General features: G+C 43.7%; 2 protein-coding genes across 2 annotated transcripts in view; one reads left to right on the top strand and one right to left on the bottom strand.

Moving 5' to 3' along the window:
* The first annotated feature begins 2,683 nt into the window (after positions 1-2,683).
* Positions 2,684-13,520, top strand: dct (dopachrome tautomerase). The gene is made up of 8 exons (XM_079618897.1): positions 2,684-3,074; positions 4,085-4,384; positions 6,230-6,330; positions 8,810-8,976; positions 9,399-9,578; positions 10,648-10,783; positions 11,435-11,627; positions 12,094-13,520. The coding sequence occupies exons 1-8, from the start codon at positions 2,780-2,782 to the stop codon at positions 12,255-12,257; spliced, it is 1,536 nt and encodes a 511-aa protein (XP_079475023.1). The 5' UTR covers positions 2,684-2,779; the 3' UTR covers positions 12,258-13,520.
* A 1,728-nt stretch (positions 13,521-15,248) lies between these two features.
* The window catches only part of gpc6b (glypican 6b), a gene marked incomplete at both ends in the record, with an annotated part of 30,062 nt that continues 24,522 nt past the window's right edge, over positions 15,249-20,788 (bottom strand). The window contains 2 exons of the mRNA XM_079617473.1: positions 15,249-15,478; positions 19,542-19,705. Of these exons, the coding sequence (XP_079473599.1) occupies positions 15,249-15,478; positions 19,542-19,705 (394 nt within the window). The remainder of the gene's footprint in view (positions 15,479-19,541; positions 19,706-20,788) is intronic.

The raw sequence follows: 20,788 nt of genomic DNA, 5'->3' as shown, positions 1-20,788 counted from the left end.
GGTTTTCTCTACTGTGGTTTACTCTACTGTACTGTAATTAACTCTACTGTAGTTTACTCTACTGTAGTTACTGTAGTTTACTGTACTGTAGTTTACTGTACTGTAGTTTACTCTACTGTAGTTTACTCTACTGTAGTTTACTCTACTGTAGTTTACTGTACTGTAATTAACTCTACTGTAGTTTACTCTACTGTAGTTACTGTAGTTTACTCGACTGTAGTTTACTCGACTGTAGTTTACTCGACTGTAGTTTACTCGACTGTAGTTTACTCTACTGTAGTTTACTGTACTGTAGTTTACTGTACTGTGGTTTACTCTACTGTAGTTTACTGTACTGTAGTTTACTGTACTGTAGTTTACTCTACTGTAGTTTACTGTAGTGTAGTTTACTGTACTGTAGTTTACTCTACTGTAGTTTACTCGACTGTAGTTTACTCGACTGTAGTTTACTGTACTGTAGTTTACTCTACTGTAGTTTACTGTACTGTAGTTTACTCTACTGTAGTTTACTGTACTGTAGTTTACTCGACTGTAGTTTACTCGACTGTAGTTTACTGTACTGTAGTTTACTCTACTGTAGTTTACTCTACTGTAGTTTACTCTACTGTAGTTTACTGTACTGTAGTTTACTCGACTGTAGTTTACTCGACTGTAGTTTACTCTACTGTAGTTTACTGTACTGTAGTTTACTCGACTGTAGTTTACTCTACTGTAGTTTACTGTACTGTAGTTTACTCGACTGTAGTTTACTCGACTGTAGTTTATTGTACTGTAGTTTACTCTACTGTAGTTTACTCGACTGTAGTTTACTGTTAAACTGCTTCTAACTTTAGAGATCGGACACTTTCTGGCATTGACATGACTTGGAAACCCTGAATTCACACTCATGATTAAAGCTGCTTCCTCTCGGGTTAGACTCATACCTCACTATATAGTTCCCTTAAAACTCCCCATTATATCTTTATTACTTTATTTCTAATAGAACACTAGTGGGAAATGAGAAGACAGTCTGCCTAAAGCTGGAAATGCAGTGTTCACTTCCACCTTTCTGCTGAAGGTAACACAGCTCTGCAGCGCCACCTTGTGTTGAAGATGTTCATAGGAAACCCAATGCCAGATACATATGATCACTCCTGCAATAACAATAAAACAATAAAATAAAGATTCAGAAGGACAAAATCATAACATGCTTTGATATGATAACATTCATCAATGTAAAAATCAACCATCTCACAAATATCAAAACATTATTTGTTGCACTTTATTATCAAGACAGAAAAACATGAAACTGATTGAAGTGCATTTCCATTAACATCGTTTTATCTATACTTTTACTTATGTTATTTATATTTTAAATCAAACAAATTCCAATCAAATTCTTAAATTATGATTATATTTGTTTTATATTAAATCCCCAGTCGTAAGTTTAGACATCCTCATTCTTTATCAACACTGTTAGAATAACAGTAAAGTTAGGAAAATTATGAAAAAACACAATCACTTTATGAGGTTTCATTTCTCAACAATCGTACATTAACTAACGCAAACTTACGATGAGGAATATATTTTTACAGCATGTATTAATGAATGATGATTAATGACTAAAATAAGACTATATTAAAAATCTCTTGTATTTGAGCTTTGTCCAGTTTCCAGCATCGTTGTTCCTCATGCAATGGTGTGTAAGCCTGAGATCTCGCTGCTCTCGGTCATGAGACGTGTGCTTTACTGTGGAATGTACAGAGATAATACACAGCAACATCTGATGGCCTTCAGGAGCTTCTGCTTCCCTCATGGATGTACATGCTTCCCCTCTGGATATGTGTGTGACTGAGACGCGTCTCCTGAACACTCAACAGTTCACACTCTTCTGCGGAGCAAGAAAAGGTGTTTCTGCAACGAAAGCTGATTATCCTCCTCTACATGCCGAGTGTTGCTGAGAGCGTCTGAGTCTGAGGATTGGGAACGGCTTTGGTCAGTGACCCGGCCAGTCACGAGAACGACCCGCAGAGACCCGGAGGAATTCAGAGACCAAACACACACACACACACACACACACACACACACACACACACACACACACACACACACACACACACACACACACACACACACACACACACACACACACTCTCTTTCTCTCTGTCTCTCGCCCCCACATACAACATTTTCTCATGATAAGTGGGAAATAGTAAATCTTAAAACTTTTTAAATTTTTTCGGGTGGCAAAATTAGCCGTTCGATCGTAAGATCTCTTTTTTAAATGGAAATGGTTTGTTAAAAGTTGTGTTTTTTATATGTTAAAAAGTGTTTTAATGTTGGAATGAATTGCTTTAAAAAGTCAACCCTCAAGCCCTCAGGCTCTCTCTCTCTCTCTCTTTTTTATAAACAAGAAAATGATTTCTCTGAAATCTCTGTTTCTTGTTCCTTGTTCTCAGATAAGTTACGCAGAAAACTCTTTCTCAGCTCCTAACCGCGGAAACACACTGATATGATCATAAACATGAAGGGAAGCGACGTAAACTGCGGTCATGGATCTGTTTTATTTGCTCTCGAAGAGTTGAATCTATTGAGGAACAGGCTTTCCCTCAGGGTTTTCCAGGCATTAGTGTCAGGTGACGGCCACGGGACGGCCCAGTAATCCCACCATACAGCGTATAAATCCAGTGATGGGACAATGAGCATGTCATGTGTGTAAGGACGGCGTTATACACGTGTAATCCTTAAACACACACTGATTCTGTGTGCTTGTGGCCAGCGAGGCGCTGCGGGTCTGAAGATGCCAGAGATGAGGAGACTGCTTGTGTTGACTCTGTTCGGTCTGGGATGGACAAACCTGACGGAGGCTCAGTTCCCTCGGGTCTGCTGTACCGTTGAGGGGATCGTGTCTAAAGAGTGCTGTCCCGCGCTGGGATCCGACCCGGAGAACCGATGCGGAGTTCTGTCGGGCCGGGGGAACTGCAGTGACGTTCTCATCGACTCCAGGCCGTGGGGAGGACCGTACCGACTGAGGAACGTGGACGACCGGGAGAAGTGGCCAACCAAGTTCTTCAACCGGACCTGCCGATGCTTTGGTGTGTGTGTGAAACTAAATCATTTAATTGTCTGTCAAATTGTAGGACTTGTTCATACAGTACCTCTGCAGGACATACCTGGATATCAACCTTACACATATATTATGATATGGATCAGAAGTCTTTTTTGGGGGGATTATATATTATATATACACTACCAGTCAACAGTTTTGGATCAGTAAGATTGTATGTTTTTAACAGATCTCTCTTCTGCTCACCAAGGCTGTATTTATTTGATAAAAAATAAAAATAAAAAAAGTAATATTGTGAAATATTTTTACAATTTAAAAGAGTAACTGTGTGAATATATAGTCATTTATATATATATATATAAGTGTAATTTATTCCTGTGATCAAAGCTGAATTTTCACCATCATTACTTCCTTCAGAAAGGAAATCTTCAGAAATCATTCTAATATGATAATTTGATGATCAAGAAAAATGTATGATTATTATCAATGTTGAAAACAGTTGTAAACAAAAAAAATTCAGGATTCTTTGATGAATAGAAAGTTTAAATAAACAGCATTTATTAGAAATAGAAACTTTTGGACAATAAAAATTTGACTGATCCAAAACCTTTAAATGGTAATGTGTGTGTGTGTGTGTGTGTGTGTGTGTGTGTGTGTGTGTGTGTGTGTGTGTGTGTGTGTGTGTGTGTGTGTGTGTGTGTGTGTGTGTGTGTGTGTGTGTGTGTGTGTGTGTGTGTGCGTACGTGTGTGTATGTATATATATATATATATATATGTGTGTGTGTGTGTGTGTGTGTGTGTGCGTGTGTGTGTGCGTATATATGTGTGTGTGTGTGTGTGTGTGTGTGTGTGTGTGTGTGTGTAAACCTATACTGTAAACTTATATAATTAATTATTACTAAATAAACTTGTTTAAATTATTTTCAGGTATTAAAAAAAAAAAATCAATCAAATGCGTCTGTATTTTGGGCTAGTATTGTAAATATGCTCCTAGAGATCCGATAATCCGCTGTAATGAAGGTGTTCTGTGTCCATCAGGGAACTTCGCTGGCTATAACTGTGGTGAGTGTAAGTTCGGCTGGACCGGGTCGGACTGTGAACAGCGTAAAGCTCCCGTCGTGAGGAAGGACATTCTCTCTCTGAGCGCAGACGAGCTCCAGGAGTTCCTCAGTGTTCTGGACCGGGCCAAAAGCACCGTTCACCCGGAGTACGTGATCGCCACTCAGCACTGGCTGGGTCTGCTGGGACCCAACGGCACCGAGCCCCAGTTCTCCAACATCTCCATATACGACCTGTTCGTCTGGCAGCACTACTACTCCGTCCGGGACACGCTGCTAGGTGAGGCACTAACTAACGCTAACTCGAACCCAAACCCGAATCCAAACCCTAACTACTCCGTCTGGGACACACTGCTAGATGAGGAACTAACTAACGCTAACTCGAACCCAAACCCGAATCCAAACCCTAACTACTCCATCTGGGACACACTGCTAGATGAGGAACTAACTAACACTAACTCGAACCCAAACACGAATCCAAACCCTAACTACTCTGTCTGGGACACACTGCTAGGTGAGGAACTAACTAACGCTAACTCGAACCCAAACCCGAATCCAAACCCTAACTACTCCGTCCGGGACACGCTGCTAGGTGAGGCGCTAACTAACACTAACTCGAACCCAAACCTGAATCAAAACCCTAACTACTCCGTCTGGGACACACTGCTAGATGAGGAACTAACTAACGCTAACTCGAACCCAAACCCGAATCCAAACCCTAACTACTCTGTCTGGGACACGCTGCTAGGTGAGGAACTAACTAACGCTAACTCGAACCCAAACCCGAATCCAAACCCTAACTACTCTGTCTGGGACACACTGCTAGGTGAGGAACTAACTAACCCGAACCCGAATCCCACGCAGCTAGATGAGGAACTGACTAGCCCGAACCCCACGCTGCTAGGTGAGGAACTAACTAACCCGAACCCGAACCCCACACTGCTAGGTGAGGAACTAACTAACCCAAACCCGAACCCCACACTGCTAGGTGAGGAACTAACTATCCTAACCCAAACCCAAACCCGTATCCTACGCTGCTAGGTGAGGAACCAACTAACCCAAACCCGAACCCCACGCTGCTAGGTGAGGAACTAACTAACCCAAACCCCATGCTGCTAGGTGAGGAACTAACTAACCCGAACCCGAACCCCACGCTGCTAGGTGAGGAACTAACTATCCAAACCCAAACCCGAACCCGTATCCCACGCTGCTAGGTGAGGAACTAACTAACCCGAACCCGAAACCCACGCTGCTAGGTGAGGAACTAACTAACCCGAACCCGAACCCGTATCCCACGCTGCTAGGTGAGGAACTGACTAACCCGAACCCGAACCCCACGCTGCTATGTGAGGAACTAACTATCCTAACCCAAACCCGAACCCGTATCCCACGCTGCTAGGTGAGGAACTAACTATCCTAACCCGAACTCCACGCTGCTAGGTGAGGAACTAACTATCCTAACCCAAACCCGAACCCGTATCCCACGCTGCTAGGTGAGGAACTAACTAACCCGAACCCCATGCTGCTAGGTGAGGAACTAACTAACCTGAACCTGAACCACACGCTGCTAGGTGAGGAATTAACCAGAACCTGAACCCTAACCGCTGGATTAAACCATCAACATTCCTCAAAGAATGTTATGATTTTAGTGACGTAGAAAAAAAGGAATTGTTTATTTGATTACATTTTGAAAGATTAATTAAATTATTCATGTTTATGCCTTCATTTGATTAACATAAATTTTGATAATACAGTTGTATTAAATCTCAACTCCAGAAAAAGTAAAACACTGAATTTCTGAGAAATGTGACATTTTAAAGGACCCTGTTATTGTAAAAAATAAAAATAAAATAAATAAATATATATATATATATATATATATATATATATATATATATATATATATATATATATTGTTTAAGTTTTATGAAATCAGTTGATTAACCATTAACCAATTGATTGACCATTACAATGGTCAGGGCTGGGGTTAGTTTAAAATTAAATTAAAATTAAACTGGAGAGGGAAAACTGAATTTGGAGAAATACATGTATTTGATTGGGCCCTACTAATGTACGTCTGGTGGTGTATGATGTGGTTATGATATTGACCTGTTTCTGCTGGCAGGTCCAGGACGTCCTTTCAAAGCCATCGACTTTTCCCACAAGGGTCCGGCGTTCATCACCTGGCACCGATTCCATCTGCTCAGCCTGGAGAGAGAACTACAGGTCAGAACTACACTAACCCTAACTACAGGCCAGATCTACACTAACCCTAACTACAGGTCAGATCTACACTAACCCTAACTACAGGTCAGAACTACACTAACCCTAACTACAGGTCAGAACAACAGTAATCCTAACTACAGGTCAGGTCTACACTAACCCTAACTACAGGTCAGAACTACACTAACTCTAACTACAGGTCAGAACTAAACTAACCCTAACTACAGGTCAGAACTACACTAACTACAGGTCAGATCTACACTAACTACAGGTCAGAACTACACTAACCCTAACTACAGGCCAGATCTACACTAACCCTAACTACAGGCCAGATCTACACTAACCCTAACTACAGGTCAGGTCTACACTAACCCTAACTACAGGTCAGAACTACACTAACCCTAACTACAGGTCAGGTCTACACTAACCCTAACTACAGGTCAGAACTACACTAACTCTAACTACAGGTCAGAACTAAACTAACCCTAACTACAGGTCAGGTCTACACTAACCCTAACTACAGGTCAGAACTACACTAACACTAACTACAGGTCAGGTCTACACTAACCCTAACTACGGGTCAGATCTACACTAACCCTAACTACAGGTCAGAACAACAGTAACCCTAACTACAGGTCAGGTCTACACTAACACTAACTACAGGTCAGAACTACACTAACTACAGGTTTGAACTACACTAACCCTAACTACAGGTCATAACTACACTAACTACAGGTTTGAACTACACTAACCCTAACTACAGGTCAGAACTACACTAACTACAGGTTTGAACTACACTAACCCTAACTACAGGTCAGAACTACACTAACTACAGGTTTGAACTACACTAACCCTAACTACAGGTCAGAACTACACTAACTACAGGTTTGAACTACACTAACCCTAACTACAGGTCAGGTCTACACTAACACTAACTACAGGTCAGAACTACACTAACTACAGGTCAGAACTACACTAACCCCAACTACAGGTCAGAACTACACTAACCCTAACTACAGGTCAGATCTACACTAACCCTAACTACAGGTCAGAACTACACTAACCCTAACTACAGGTCAGAACTGCACTAACTCTAACTACAGGTCAGAACAACAGTAATCCTAACTACAGGTCAGAACAACAGTAATCCTAAATACAGGTCAGAACTACAATAACCCTAACTACAGGTCAGAACAACACTAAATACAGGTCAGAACTACACTAACTACAGGTCAGAACTGCACTAACTCTAACTACAGGTCAGAACTACAATAATCCTAACTACAGGTCAGAACTACAATAATCCTAACTACAGGTCAGAACAACAGTAATCCTAAATACAGGTCAGAACTACACTAACTACAGGTCAGAACTGCACTAACTCTAACTACAGGTCAGAACTACAATAATCCTAACTACAGGTCAGAACTACAGTAATCCTAACTACAGGTCAGAACTACAATAATCCTAACTACAGGTCAGAACAACAGTAATCCTAAATACAGGTCAGAACTACAATAACCCTAACTACAGGTCAGAACAACACTAAATACAGGTCAGAACTACACTAACTACAGGTCAGAACTGCACTAACTCTAACTACAGGTCAGAACTACAATAATCCTAACTACAGGTCAGAACAACAGTAATCCTAAATACAGGTCAGAACTACACTAACCCTAACTACAGGTCAGAACAACAGTAATCCTAACTACAGGTCAGAACTACACTAACCCTAACTACAGGTCAGAACTACACTAACTACAGGTCAGAACTACACCAACCCTAACTACAGGTCAGAACAACAGTAATCCTAACTACAGGTCAGATCTACACTAACCCTAACTACAGGTCAGAACTACACTAACCCTAACTACAGGTCAGAACTGCACTAACTCTAACTACAGGTCAGAACTACACCAACCCTAACTACAGGTCAGGTCTACACTAACTCTAACTACAGGTCAGAACTACACCAACCCTAACTACAGGTCAGAACAACAGTAATCCTAACTACAGGTCAGATCTACACTAACCCTAACTACAGGTCAGAACTACACTAACCCTAACTACAGGTCAGAACTGCACTAACTCTAACTACAGGTCAGAACTACAATAATCCTAACTACAGGTCAGAACAACAGTAATCCTAACTACAGGTCAGAACTGCACCAACCCTAACTTTACTTACTTTATTAATTCAATGCGTTACTTGCCGAAACTGAGTAATTCATTGTGAAATTAACTAGCAATTTCTATGTAAATTGCTTCCACACCCAGTTTTTTTTTCAGAGTACTTAAAAATGTAGGCAGCAACAGAACTGATGTTTTAAAGCCAAACTAGGTGTATTTTTTAAACACTACTGTGCCTTCATGAGTATGTTTACATTTTTATTCTGAGAAATATTAGCTAGAATCTAGATTCCTCCTGAGTGAATCCAGCAGTAAGAGAAAAGGAACTGGTGTTTTCTTCCCCTCTCAGAAGCTCACGGGTAACGAGAACTTCGCTGTGCCGTACTGGAGGTTTGCGACGGGTCGTCAGGAGTGTGACGTGTGCACCGACGCCCTGCTGGGAGGACCACACCCCGGGGACCCGTCCCGGATCAGCCCCGGATCACGCTTCTCACGCTGGCCCGTGGTGTGCGACAGGTGCGTTTAGAGGAACACCAGTCAAACCACTCAACTCTGCTCTTAGAGACAGATCAGATGTTTCATCTTTTGGAGGCTCTTAAAAGTGTAAAACGGACTAATTATTAAGAAAATAAATGGTTCCCCTTTATTTCGATAGTCCACTTTTGACACTCTACTAACTGTAAGTAACTGCATGATACGCACTGTAAACCCCTTGGGTAGGATTAGTGGTGTGGTGTGGAGTGCGTGCATATTACACGCGAAAACGGTTTATCATATGTACGTAAAAACTATGTTTTTGCGTATGAATTGCACGATAAATACAATTCGTGCTATAGATACGAACTTTCATGAGATCGGGGTGGAAGTGCACTTACTTCTCAGAATGAGACGCTCTCAGTGTTCTTGTTCTCAGTTCCTTCATCTTCTTCTTCCTCCAGTCTGGATGAGTATAACCGTCTGGTGACCCTGTGCAACGGCACTAGCGAGGGAACACTACGCAGGGGACTCACACAGGGCAGGAATGTGACTCTCCCGAGCATGAGTGATGTGAGGAGCTGCCTGAACCTGCGCGAGTTCGACAGCCCACCGTACTTCACCAACTCCATTTTCAGCTTCAGGTGATCTCGCAAACACACACTAACAACTGCACACATTCTGTCTCTCCACCAGATAAGTGATCGTCAACCAAAACCTTTACCACAATACGTGTAGTGGAGAGCGGGACACACACTAACGCGGGGCTAGTTGTCACACACTTGTTCTAAATACTTCCACACATGCCAGCATGACCAAACTGAAGTATTTACTGGTTGCCATATCAACACTATATAGAGCAAAAATTACACTGACATGTTTGGATGATATCACTGAACATGTATTTAACTACAGCAAAAGTACATTTATTTGGGGCATGTTATCACAACTATGATATTCTGTTCTATACTTTTATGAATTCTATTGATAATCCATGAGAAAAAGGTGAAATAAAGACTTGAGTCAATGTTCAGAAATTTTTAATTATTATTATGTTTTGAACTATGCGGTATAGCTGTGTTTTTTTATTTTTAATTATTGAAATGCCATTGTTTTATATGAAAAAGTTATTTACTGTATTTTATTGAGAAAACATTAGTTTGTCTTGTATATTATTTTGATTAGATCAGGTAACATTTGAATCAGTCATATGGTCATGTTATAATGTACCTATGGGGCATGTTGTCACATTTCACTTCCACTCTTTCAGGGTATATCAAGAAAAAAGTATACACTGTATTAATAAAACAAAACACATAATTGTACTAGACATGTGAAATTAATGCAGGAAATAATAAATACTCTGAATCCTAAATAGTTTTGCACAAAATGCTCTGGAGAACCGGCGCAGGGCCAGTGTTCGAGCGTGGCCATTTAAACCATCGCCACTTTCCCAGTTCACAACTTCAAGTCTTGGGTCAGCAGCGTGATTGTAAGGTTTGGCAAGCACAAAAGGGCAGTGTGGGAGAAGCTAAGCTTTTCAAAGCTTTGAATCAATTGATCCGATCGCTTCACAAAAACGCCACACGCTGGCGACCCCTGCTGGTCAGAACAGTGGAAGTGCAACAGAAACTCAGGCCACACATGCAGAAAACAACCCTTTACAAACCCATTGCAAACGCTTTCTAAAACCCTGGTGTTCTCTCTCCGCAGGAACGCTCTGGAGGGCTTCGACCGGCCGGACGGTGAGCTGGACTCTTCGGTCTCGAACCTTCATAACCTCGTGCACCAGTTCCTCAGCGGGACCAGCGCTCAGTCCCACTCCGCCGCCAACGACCCCATATTCCTGGTAATATCACAATCACACTCAATAATCACATTTAGTCTGAACTCTGACCCGATCCAGACACACGTTCTGTTAGGCAGAGGTGTAAAGTATCTGACTCTAACAGCACTGACGTGTTCTAGGCTCTAAGTCCTCACACACAGACATGCCAGTGAGAAACAAGATTTGTGAGGAGAGCGATCACTTTTTCTAAAATCTAAATAAAACTGAACACCTCAATATTGCAATACATCAAGGTTTCTCAAGCGCACACAAGTAAACCAATATCCTTCAAAAAAGTATCTTCAATATAACGGATAAATAAAATAATGTGAAGTAAAATGAAATAGTCAAAGCTTGCACTGGAAGCTCTGGTTTCGGCCTTGTTTGTACATTGCTGACCACGGCTGAGAAACGGCAGAACACACACACACACACGCACGCACACACACCTTCACAGCCCGTAGACGCCGGTGTCACGTCTTCAGTAGTTCGCGGTAACGAGTGACGGGTCACTGCACTGCTCTTCACTCATGTATTAGTGTAAAAGTACATATACTTGTTCAAAAACGTGGTCAGGAGGACTGGACAGTAAGTCGCTAGTCTCTCTGATACCCCGTACACTAAAGTGTTCTCCAGTAAGTCTCTGACTCTCCGCGGTCCTCCGCTGCACAGGTGCTGCACTCCTTCACCGACGCCATATTCGAGGAGTGGATGCGGCGGGGCAACGGCAGCTTCCCGGACGAGATGGCCCCGATCGGACACAACCGGCACTACAACATGGTGCCCTTCTTCCCCCCCGTCACCAACCAGGACATCTACGTGGCGTCTGAGCAGCTGGGCTACTCCTACGCCATCGACCTCGGAGGTAATACTCGTGGCGCTCTTCCATCATATTCAGCAGAAAGTGTGTTATTAATATCGGCTCAAACTCATATGAGGATGTTTCGGGAGAACAGTTCTTACTGACCTCGACTGTCCAGCTCATAACCTCACACAGGCAGCGATGATGATGACGTAACCAGCTAATGCATTTACCACAACAGCAACAGCAACAGCAACAGCACCAGCACGCCGCGAGGAACGGCACGAGGGCGGATCAATACTGACACAACTTTCATTTGAACTATTCGTTTGAACTAACATTAATTCTGAATCAACAAGATATGATGTGCACTACTGTGAAACATTTGTGTGTGTGTGTGTCTGTGTCTGTGTCTGTGTCTGTGTCTGTGTGTGTGCGTGTGTGTGTGTGTGTGTGTGTGTGTGTGTGTGTGTGTGTGTGTGTGTGTGTGTGTGTGTGTGTGTGTGTGTGTGTGTGTGTGTTCCTCCAGACACCGACAGTGGATCTGCAGTGATCGTGTTGGGTTGTTCACTGGGAGGAATCTTCCTCGGACTTCTTCTTCTGCTTCTGTACGTTCAACGACGGAGAAAACGCCAGTTCCAGCCGCTCCTCAACGCAGAGTTCACCAACACCAAATACACCGAGGAGGCCTAACACACACACACACACACACACACACACACACACACACACACACACACACACTCACAGTTCCAGCCGCTCCTCAACGCAGAGTTCACCAACACCAAATACACCGAGGAGGCCTAACACACACACACACACACACACACACACACACACACACACACACACACTCACAGTTCCAGCCGCTCCTCAACGCAGAGTTCACCAACACCAAATACACCGAGGAGGCCTAACACACACACACACACACACACACACACACACACACACACACACAGTTCCAGCCGCTCCTCAACGCAGAGTTCACCAACACCAAATACACCGAGGAGGCCTAACACACACACACACACACACACACACACACACACACACACACACACACACACACACACACACACACACACACACACACACACACACACACACACTCACAGTTCCAGCCGCTCCTCAACGCAGAGTTCACCAACACCAAATACACCGAGGAGGCCTAACACACACACACACACACACACACACACACACACACGCACACACACACACACACACGCACACACACAGTGAACACAACACTCAATGATTATGATTAAAGCGTTCAGTAAAACACGAACTCTTCTGATGGTTATTAAAGAGAAGAGCGGTGATTAATCTGCGAGTCGCTTGAGCCGCACGTGTTTACACTCGACTCTCCAAAAGGGTTCGGATTTTTTTAAAGAAGTTAAAATTTGTGTTCATCAAGGATGCATTAAACTGATAAGTGACAGTAAAGACATTTATAATGTTACGAAAGATTATATTTCAAATAAATGCTGTTCTTTTGAACTTTCTATTCATCAAAGAATCCTAAAAAAAATTATTACACAGATAATATATAATATATACACAGTTTTCAACACTGATAATAATCATAAATGTGTCTTGATCATCAGATCCTCATATTACACTGATTTCTGGAGGATCATGTGACACTGAAGACTGGAGTAATGATGATAAACTCAGCTTTGATCACAGGAATAAATTACACTTTACTGTATATTCACATAGAGAACTGATGATCTACATTATAATAATATTTCACTGTTTTACTGTATTTATGATCAGATAAAGCAGAAGAGACTCCTTCAGAAACATTGAGAAATCTCACGACCCCAAACTTTTGAACATTAGCATGAATCGTTGATTAATCAAAAAAGTGAAAAATCTGAAATTAAACTTTAAAGATGTGTATCGTGTTTTTAATAAAAGTTTAATTGTTTATGTAATTTTCATAACTCTACATTACAGATTGATTTTTGCTTTATTATGTAAAAGGTCATATCTCTGTGCCACGGGTTTACAGTAAGAGTTCATATACGTGTGTGATATATGCATCATAAGAGTTCATACGACTCGATCTGCAGTCACGAGATGTTTTATGTAAAGAACAGATTAAAGCTCGGATCAGTCATGTGACCATCACAGAAGCGGCAGGAGTTCAGTGTGTTCTCAGGCAAACCCGATCCTCTGTGCGTCAGGAAGAAAGACACACACTATTCCTGCAGACGAGACTCCTGGACGCTGCTAACCTGTCAATCACACACAGATTCAAGAACGCACGTGATCAGTTTAGCGGAGAAAGTCCTGACCCGAGTCATGTTCGGGGAGAGACAGAATATTGGGTCGGTCTGAGCTTATTATACACAGATGAACTTTAACATGACTCCAGATAAACACTCAATCTTTTCAAAGTACTTTAGTTTGGCTTCTGGTTACAACCCTTTACAAACAGCAACAGGCAATATTATTTAAACACATATTTTCTGTTCTGCACAAAGTTGATGAATTGCTGTTTAAACATCTCCAGTAATATGAGGAATGTGGAGGACGTGAATCAACATGTAAAGAAACAGAGATGTCAGAACCCTAACCATTATACATGATATTTACTTCTTTTGTTTATTGTGTCCTGATCTGTTCGAAATCTCTTCATGGTTTTTACTGGTTTAGTCAACCTTATTTCCCTGTACTATATATAAAATAATACAAACAAAGAGCTTTGCTCAAAAGTGCTCACATTATAATCTTAAAACATCTGGGCAAAAAGCAGTAAATGATTAATCTCTGCACAATGTCATTAAAATCACTTTTATTCATCAGTATTTTAGTTTTTCAGTCGAATATTAAAATAACCTTAAAACAAGATTCATTTAAAAACTGATTAGATTGGTAAAGACAAAAAATAAATCATGAAGTAAATGTATTTCTCTTCTTCAACAAACTGTTGACTTTTCTTTTATTAAGTATAAAATATATATACAGAGTGGTGTAAGCAAACCTCACTAAAGTCTCAAACAATCGTGCATCTTAATACAACTATTCTCCGTTTAAGATATGTATTTTAGTGTGTGTGTGTGAGTGTGTGTGTGTGTGTGTGTGTGCGTGTGCGTGTGTGTGTGTGTGTGTGTGTGTGTGTGCGTGTGTGTGTGTGTGTGTGTGCGTGTGTTGGGGATTAAGAACATGAGTTTTGCAGCAAAAGTGTACATCAATATGAATAAGAGTATTGGCAGGAATTACAAAGAAAAACTGAAGTAACATTTCAATCATCTAAATATAAAAAATAAAACATTGACAGATAGTGAATCCACTGACAGATTCTGATGTATGAAGGATTTATGACCAATAATGTCTGGTTTCCCAAAGCTAATTAATAGTTTCTCAGGAACCAAAGTTTTATATGTATGTTCAACAAGGTTTCATCAATTTTATCGTTTTAAAGTCTAGATATCCTCTTCTTCTGCATTCACAAAAGCTTCGCCTGCATGAACAAGTTCAAGATGTGCGTGAGAATAATAAAAGAAGATCCTAATAATCGGCACAATATAACAGATAAAGTCAGTTACAGAAATAGTTCTGGCTGAGAGAATTGAACTGAGAGAATACAGTTCAATCTTTAGCATTGACTGTCAAGCTCCAAGTAAAAGGTTTGCGTGAGGAAATGATGAAGAAGTAAAACTGTGGGGTGAATTAACCCTTGAAACGACTGTCCTGGAGCGTCAGAAGAGCCAGCGCGGTGAAGAGCAGCAGCAGAACCTCCGGCCGGACGCCGGGCGCTGAAGACGTCTCGTCCCGGTTCTCCCGCTCCGGAACCGGAGTGTGGGTCGAGTGGGTCGGGTCGGTCGGGTCGGTCGGGTCGGTCCTGAAGGATTCTGATTCTGTGCCGCCGGAGCCGGAGCCGGAGCCGCTGCTCTCTTCATCTGAGGCTGAGACGGAGGAAAAGATCACGATATTAACATTAACACGTCTCGGGTTACGACTGCAAGCCTTGTTCCCTGAGGGAACGCGACTGCATCAGAACGACACTTTGGGGAACGCTCTTAGCAGAACGCGTCTGAAGTATGAAGGAAACTAATCCAATCCTATTGGTGTTGCGTGATGACGTAGCGTGGCGGCACACACGGAAGCTACGGAGGGACGGCGGCACACAACAGCGCTAGCTTCTGCGATGAGTCGCTCCCAGGCAGGAGGAGGCAGTGTCCCGTTCCCTCCTCAGGGAACAAGGGTTACAGTCGTAACCCGATACGTTCCCTTTCGAGGGAACAACACTTTGGGGAACGAGTACCCAGCATGCCACAACGAGCCCTGCCTGTCCCAGTGTGAAGCTGCGCACAGGCACACTGAGGACGAGAGCACTAGAGTGAGCTCCAGGCTGTAGAAGCTTGTGAATGTATGAGGCGTGGCCATCCCGCCGCACCGCACGCTTGCTGGGCCGGGTCCCCGACAGGAGGGCTCTAGAGGACGCCATGCCTCTGGTTGAATGAGCCCTCACGGCCAAAGGTGAAGGCAAGCAGCGCACCTGATAGGCCATGGAGACAGCCTGAGCGGCCCAGTTACTGATGGTCTGTTTGGAAGCCGGAAGCCCCTTCTTGGGCGACCCGAAGCACACCAGCTCTGAAGACCTCTGGACATAAATCTTGAGAGCTCTGACAGGGCAGAGCAAATTAAGTCTCTCATCTTCCGCTGTCACGTGAGGTGGGGGAGGAAAAGCCAGCAGAACCGTAGGCCGTGCCACATTAGAGGCTCTTTAGACACATAGCCCTGCCTGGGAAGCAAGATAGCCTTGATGTCGCCTAGAGCAAACTCCAGGCACCCGTGAGATATAGAGAGTGCCTGAAGATCTTCTACTCTCCTCAGAGAAGTAATGGCTAATAAAAAAGCTACCTTGAGGGAAAGGTTCTTAGCCTCAGCCGACTCCGGAGGTTTGAAGGGGGCTTCGACCAGCCCGCCGAGGTCCAGAGGTGCACCTGACGGCGGGTTACAGACATCGATCTCCTGAGGGCTCCATGGAGGAGCGAGAACTCGACGAGGTCCAGAAGTGCACCTGACGGCGGGTTACAGACATCGATCTCCTGAGGGCTCCATGGAGGAGCGAGAACTCGACGAGGTCCAGAAGTGCACCTGACGGCGGGTTACAGACATCGATCTCCTGAGGGCTCCATGGAGGAGCGAGAACTCGACGAGGTCCAGAAGTGCACCTGACGACGGGTTACAGACATCGATCTCCTGAGGGCTCCATGGAGGAGCGAGAACTCGACGAGGTCCAGAAGTGCACCTGACGGCGGGTTACAGACATCGATCTCCTGAGGGCTCCATGGAGGAGCGAGAACTCGACGAGGTCCAGAAGTGCACCTGACGGCGGGTTACAGACATCGATCTCCTGAGGGCTCCATGGAGGAGCGAGAACTCGGCGAGGTCCAGAGGTGCACCTGACGGCGGGTTACAGACATCGATCTCCTGAGGGCTCCATGGAGGAGCGAGAACTCGACGAGGACCAGAGGTGCACCTGACGGCGGGTTACAGACATCGATCTCCTGAGGGCTCCATGGAGGAGCGAGAACTCGGCGAGGACCAGAGGTGCACCTGACGGCGGGTTACAGACATCGATCTCCTGAGGGCTCCATGGAGGAGCGAGAACTCTGCGAGGTCCAGAGGTGCACCTGACGGCGTGTTACAGACATCGATCTCCTGAGGGCTCCATGGAGGAGCGAGAACTCGACGAGGTCCAGAGGTGCACCTGACGGCGGGTTACAGACATCGATCTCCTGAGGGCTCCATGGAGGAGCGAGAACTCGACGAGGTCCAGAAGTGCACCTGACGGCGGGTTACAGACATCGATCTCCTGAGGGCTCCATGGAGGAGCGAGAACTCGACGAGGTCCAGAAGTGCACCTGACGGCGGGTTACAGACATCGATCTCCTGAGGGCTCCATGGAGGAGCGAGAACTCGACGAGGTCCAGAGGTGCACCTGACGGCGGGTTACAGACATCGATCTCCTGAGGGCTCCATGGAGGAGCGAGAACTCGACGAGGTCCAGAAGTGCACCTGACGGCGGGTTACAGACATCGATCTCCTGAGGGCTCCATGGAGGAGCGAGAACTCGACGAGGTCCAGAGGTGCACCTGACGGCGGGTTACAGACATCGATCTCCTGAGGGCTCCATGGAGGAGCGAGAACTCGACGAGGTCCAGAAGTGCACCTGACGGCGGGTTACAGACATCGATCTCCTGAGGGCTCCATGGAGGAGCGAGAACTCGACGAGGTCCAGAAGTGCACCTGACGGCGGGTTACAGACATCGATCTCCTGAGGGCTCCATGGAGGAGCGAGAACTCGACGAGGTCCAGAAGTGCACCTGACGGCGGGTTACAGACATCGATCTCCTGAGGGCTCCATGGAGGAGCGAGAACTCGACGAGGTCCAGAGGTGCACCTGACAGCGGGTTACAGACATCGATCTCCTAAGGGGCTCCATGGAGGAGCGAGAACTCGACGCTCCCGAGAGGACACCTTCAGAGGGCCTAGCATCAGGACCTCTTACCGAAGCCGCTTTCGAGTAATAACAGTCCACAGATCGGTTTTCTCTTTGAAAAGCGTTGGGCAAGAGTATTGCTTCGACCCCCAGGCTTCCTCGGGGGGGGGGGGGGGGGCTCCGGAGGCAACCACTCATTTGCTGCTTAAACTCGGAGCTCGGCTCATAATGCCCCCTCGAGAACTGCCCATGCATGCTCCGCTCACAGCTTAGTCAGATGATCATTTCACCTTTTTAATTCCTCAGAAACAAGTGAAACAAAGTCTGAACGATAGGCTGAATTAAAATATATAACTACTCAGCCAGATAATATTATAAATTTTGCCTTGGCAACGCGAGATATGTTCCTAATACATATCGGCTTTCTTCCCTCGATAAGAAAGTAAATTGGCGTAAGGCTGAAACTTTTTTAGCTGTACGTGTCAAGATATTTCTCAATGAACACAGCCAGCCCCCTCAAGAGCCGACTGTGCATGTCTCCCATCCGAACACTATCCCACCGGTCGCGTGTGTCACCTCCCGAAGTTTAACGCGGCAGGAAGACATGCGTTCAGCTGTGCTTATAGAAACAATTCAATTTCCTACAGGACAAACAACACCAGATAGGACAGACCGTTGACACAGAGCGCTTGCTGAAGAGCAAAAATGTAACTCTGTTGTGTGCCGTCATCACGCAACGCCAATCGGGATTGGATTAGTTTCATTCATACTTCAGATGCGTTACGCTGAGAGCGTTCCCCAAAGTGACGTTCCGACGCAGTGCGAGTTCCCTCGAAAGGGAACTAACAATGACTAAAGCCACGTTTCCACCGCAGGAACTTTCTCCAAGAACTGTGGAGTTACGGTGGGGCTCGGTGTGTTTCCACCGCAGGGTCTAAATGAAGATCCGGGTAAATATTTCCCCCTCAGAAAGTCCCTGCTGGTGAGGTAGTACTATTCAAAGTTCAGGAACTTTCAGGGGTGGGACTTGAGCGCTCAACATGCTAATTGGCTGAGGTCATGTCGCACTTTGATTGGTTGACTCCACGCAGCATTTTATTTCAAGCACCATTTTTTTTTTTGGTGTGCTGTAATTTGCTATTCGAGTCTAAAAAATACGTCAGATGGACCGACGACGAGGTTCAGGCTTCATTAAGCTTAAACTCAGAGGATGAAATCCAGCGGGAACTGTAAATTAGCATGCAGTCCTACGTCATCGGACTATTTTGCCGTATCTTCCCGGTACTTTAGACCGCGGTGGAAACGCAGACAGCAACAGCTCTGGGGGGAAAAAGTTCCTGGGACAAATTGTTCCGGATAATTTTGGTGGAAATGCGGCTAAACTCTGGAAACAACAGTGAAAGCAGGAGATACTTCCAGCTCGACCTCCAGCTGTCGTTTGATCATCGTACAGATAGTTCATCAATAAGACACATCTGTGCTTCTGAACACACGTTGGCATTCGTCAGACTTACTGGAGTCCTGGAAGTGCAGGTCAGTGCCGTGGTAAGCGTTCTTCAGCTTGTTGCTCATCAATCGGAGAGCCATGATCTGCTGTCGGAGCACAGCGTCGGGTCGGGAAGAGTCTGTGTTATTCTCCTGAGGGATCCATACGTCTTTCTGAACCTCAGGGTCGAAGCTGGGACAAAACAACTGGGGAGTTCAGCTAAATCCATGCATAGGGTTCAGATCATTTCCACATTTTGAGCACATGAATATGCTCATTAATATTAGCAGTACACATGAATATGCTCATTAATATTAGCAGTACACATGAATATGCTCATTAATATTCAATAGCACATGAAGACGCTCATTAATATTAGCAGCACTCATTATTATTAGCACATAAATACGCTCATTAATATTAGTTTGAAGCTCACATTCAGTAATATTATAATATTAATATTCACATGAATACGCTAATTAATATTCAATAGCACATGAATACGCTCATTAATAATACGCTCACATTCAGTAATATTAGAATATTAATATTCACATGAATACGCTAATTAATATTCAATAGCACATGAATACGCTAATTAATATTCAATAGCACATGAATACACTCATTAATATTAGCACATAAATACGCTCATTAATATTAGTTTGCAGCTCACATTCAGTAATATTGGCAGCGCACATGAATATGCTAATTAATATTCAATAGCACATGAATACGCTAATTAATATTCAATAGCACATGAATACGCTAATTAATATTCAATAGCACATGAAGACGCTCATTAATATTAGCACATAAATACGCTCATTAATATTAGTTTGCAGCTCACATTCAGTAATATTGGCAGCGCACATTAATATGCTAATTAATATTCAATAGCACATGAATACGCTAATTAATATTCAATAGCACATGAATACGCTAATTAATATTCAATAGCACATGAAGACGCTCATTAATATTAGCACATAAATACGCTCATTAATATTAGTTTGCAGCTCACATTCAGTAATATTGGCAGCGCACATGAATATGCTAATTAATAATATTCTAATTAATATTCAATAGCACATGAATACGCTAATTAATATTCAATAGCACATGAATACACTCATTAATATTCAATAGCACATGAATACACTCATTAATATTCAATAGCACATGAAGACGCTCATTAATATTAGCACATAAATACGCTCATTAATATTAGTTTGCAGCTCACATTCAGTAATATTAGCCGCACACATGAATACG

This window comes from Phoxinus phoxinus (assembly GCF_949152265.1).
Source record: "Phoxinus phoxinus genome assembly, chromosome: 7".
Classification (NCBI taxonomy): Eukaryota; Metazoa; Chordata; class Actinopteri; order Cypriniformes; family Leuciscidae; genus Phoxinus; species Phoxinus phoxinus.
Note: the sequence above shows the minus strand (reverse complement) of the source record. Positions and strands in the feature narration are given on the sequence as shown.

What these genes read in the sequence shown, in the direction of transcription:
- dct (XM_079618897.1), top strand. Translation starts at nt 2,780, where the DNA reads ATGCCAGAGATGAGGAGACTGCTTGTGTTGACTCTGTTCGGTCTGGGA. An exon ending in CCGGACCTGCCGATGCTTTG is followed by an intron (nt 3,075 to 4,084) that starts GTGTGTGTGTGA and finishes TGTGTCCATCAG; the next exon opens with GGAACTTCGCTGGCTATAAC. An exon ending in AACTCCATTTTCAGCTTCAG is followed by an intron (nt 9,579 to 10,647) that starts GTGATCTCGCAA and finishes CTCTCTCCGCAG; the next exon opens with GAACGCTCTGGAGGGCTTCG.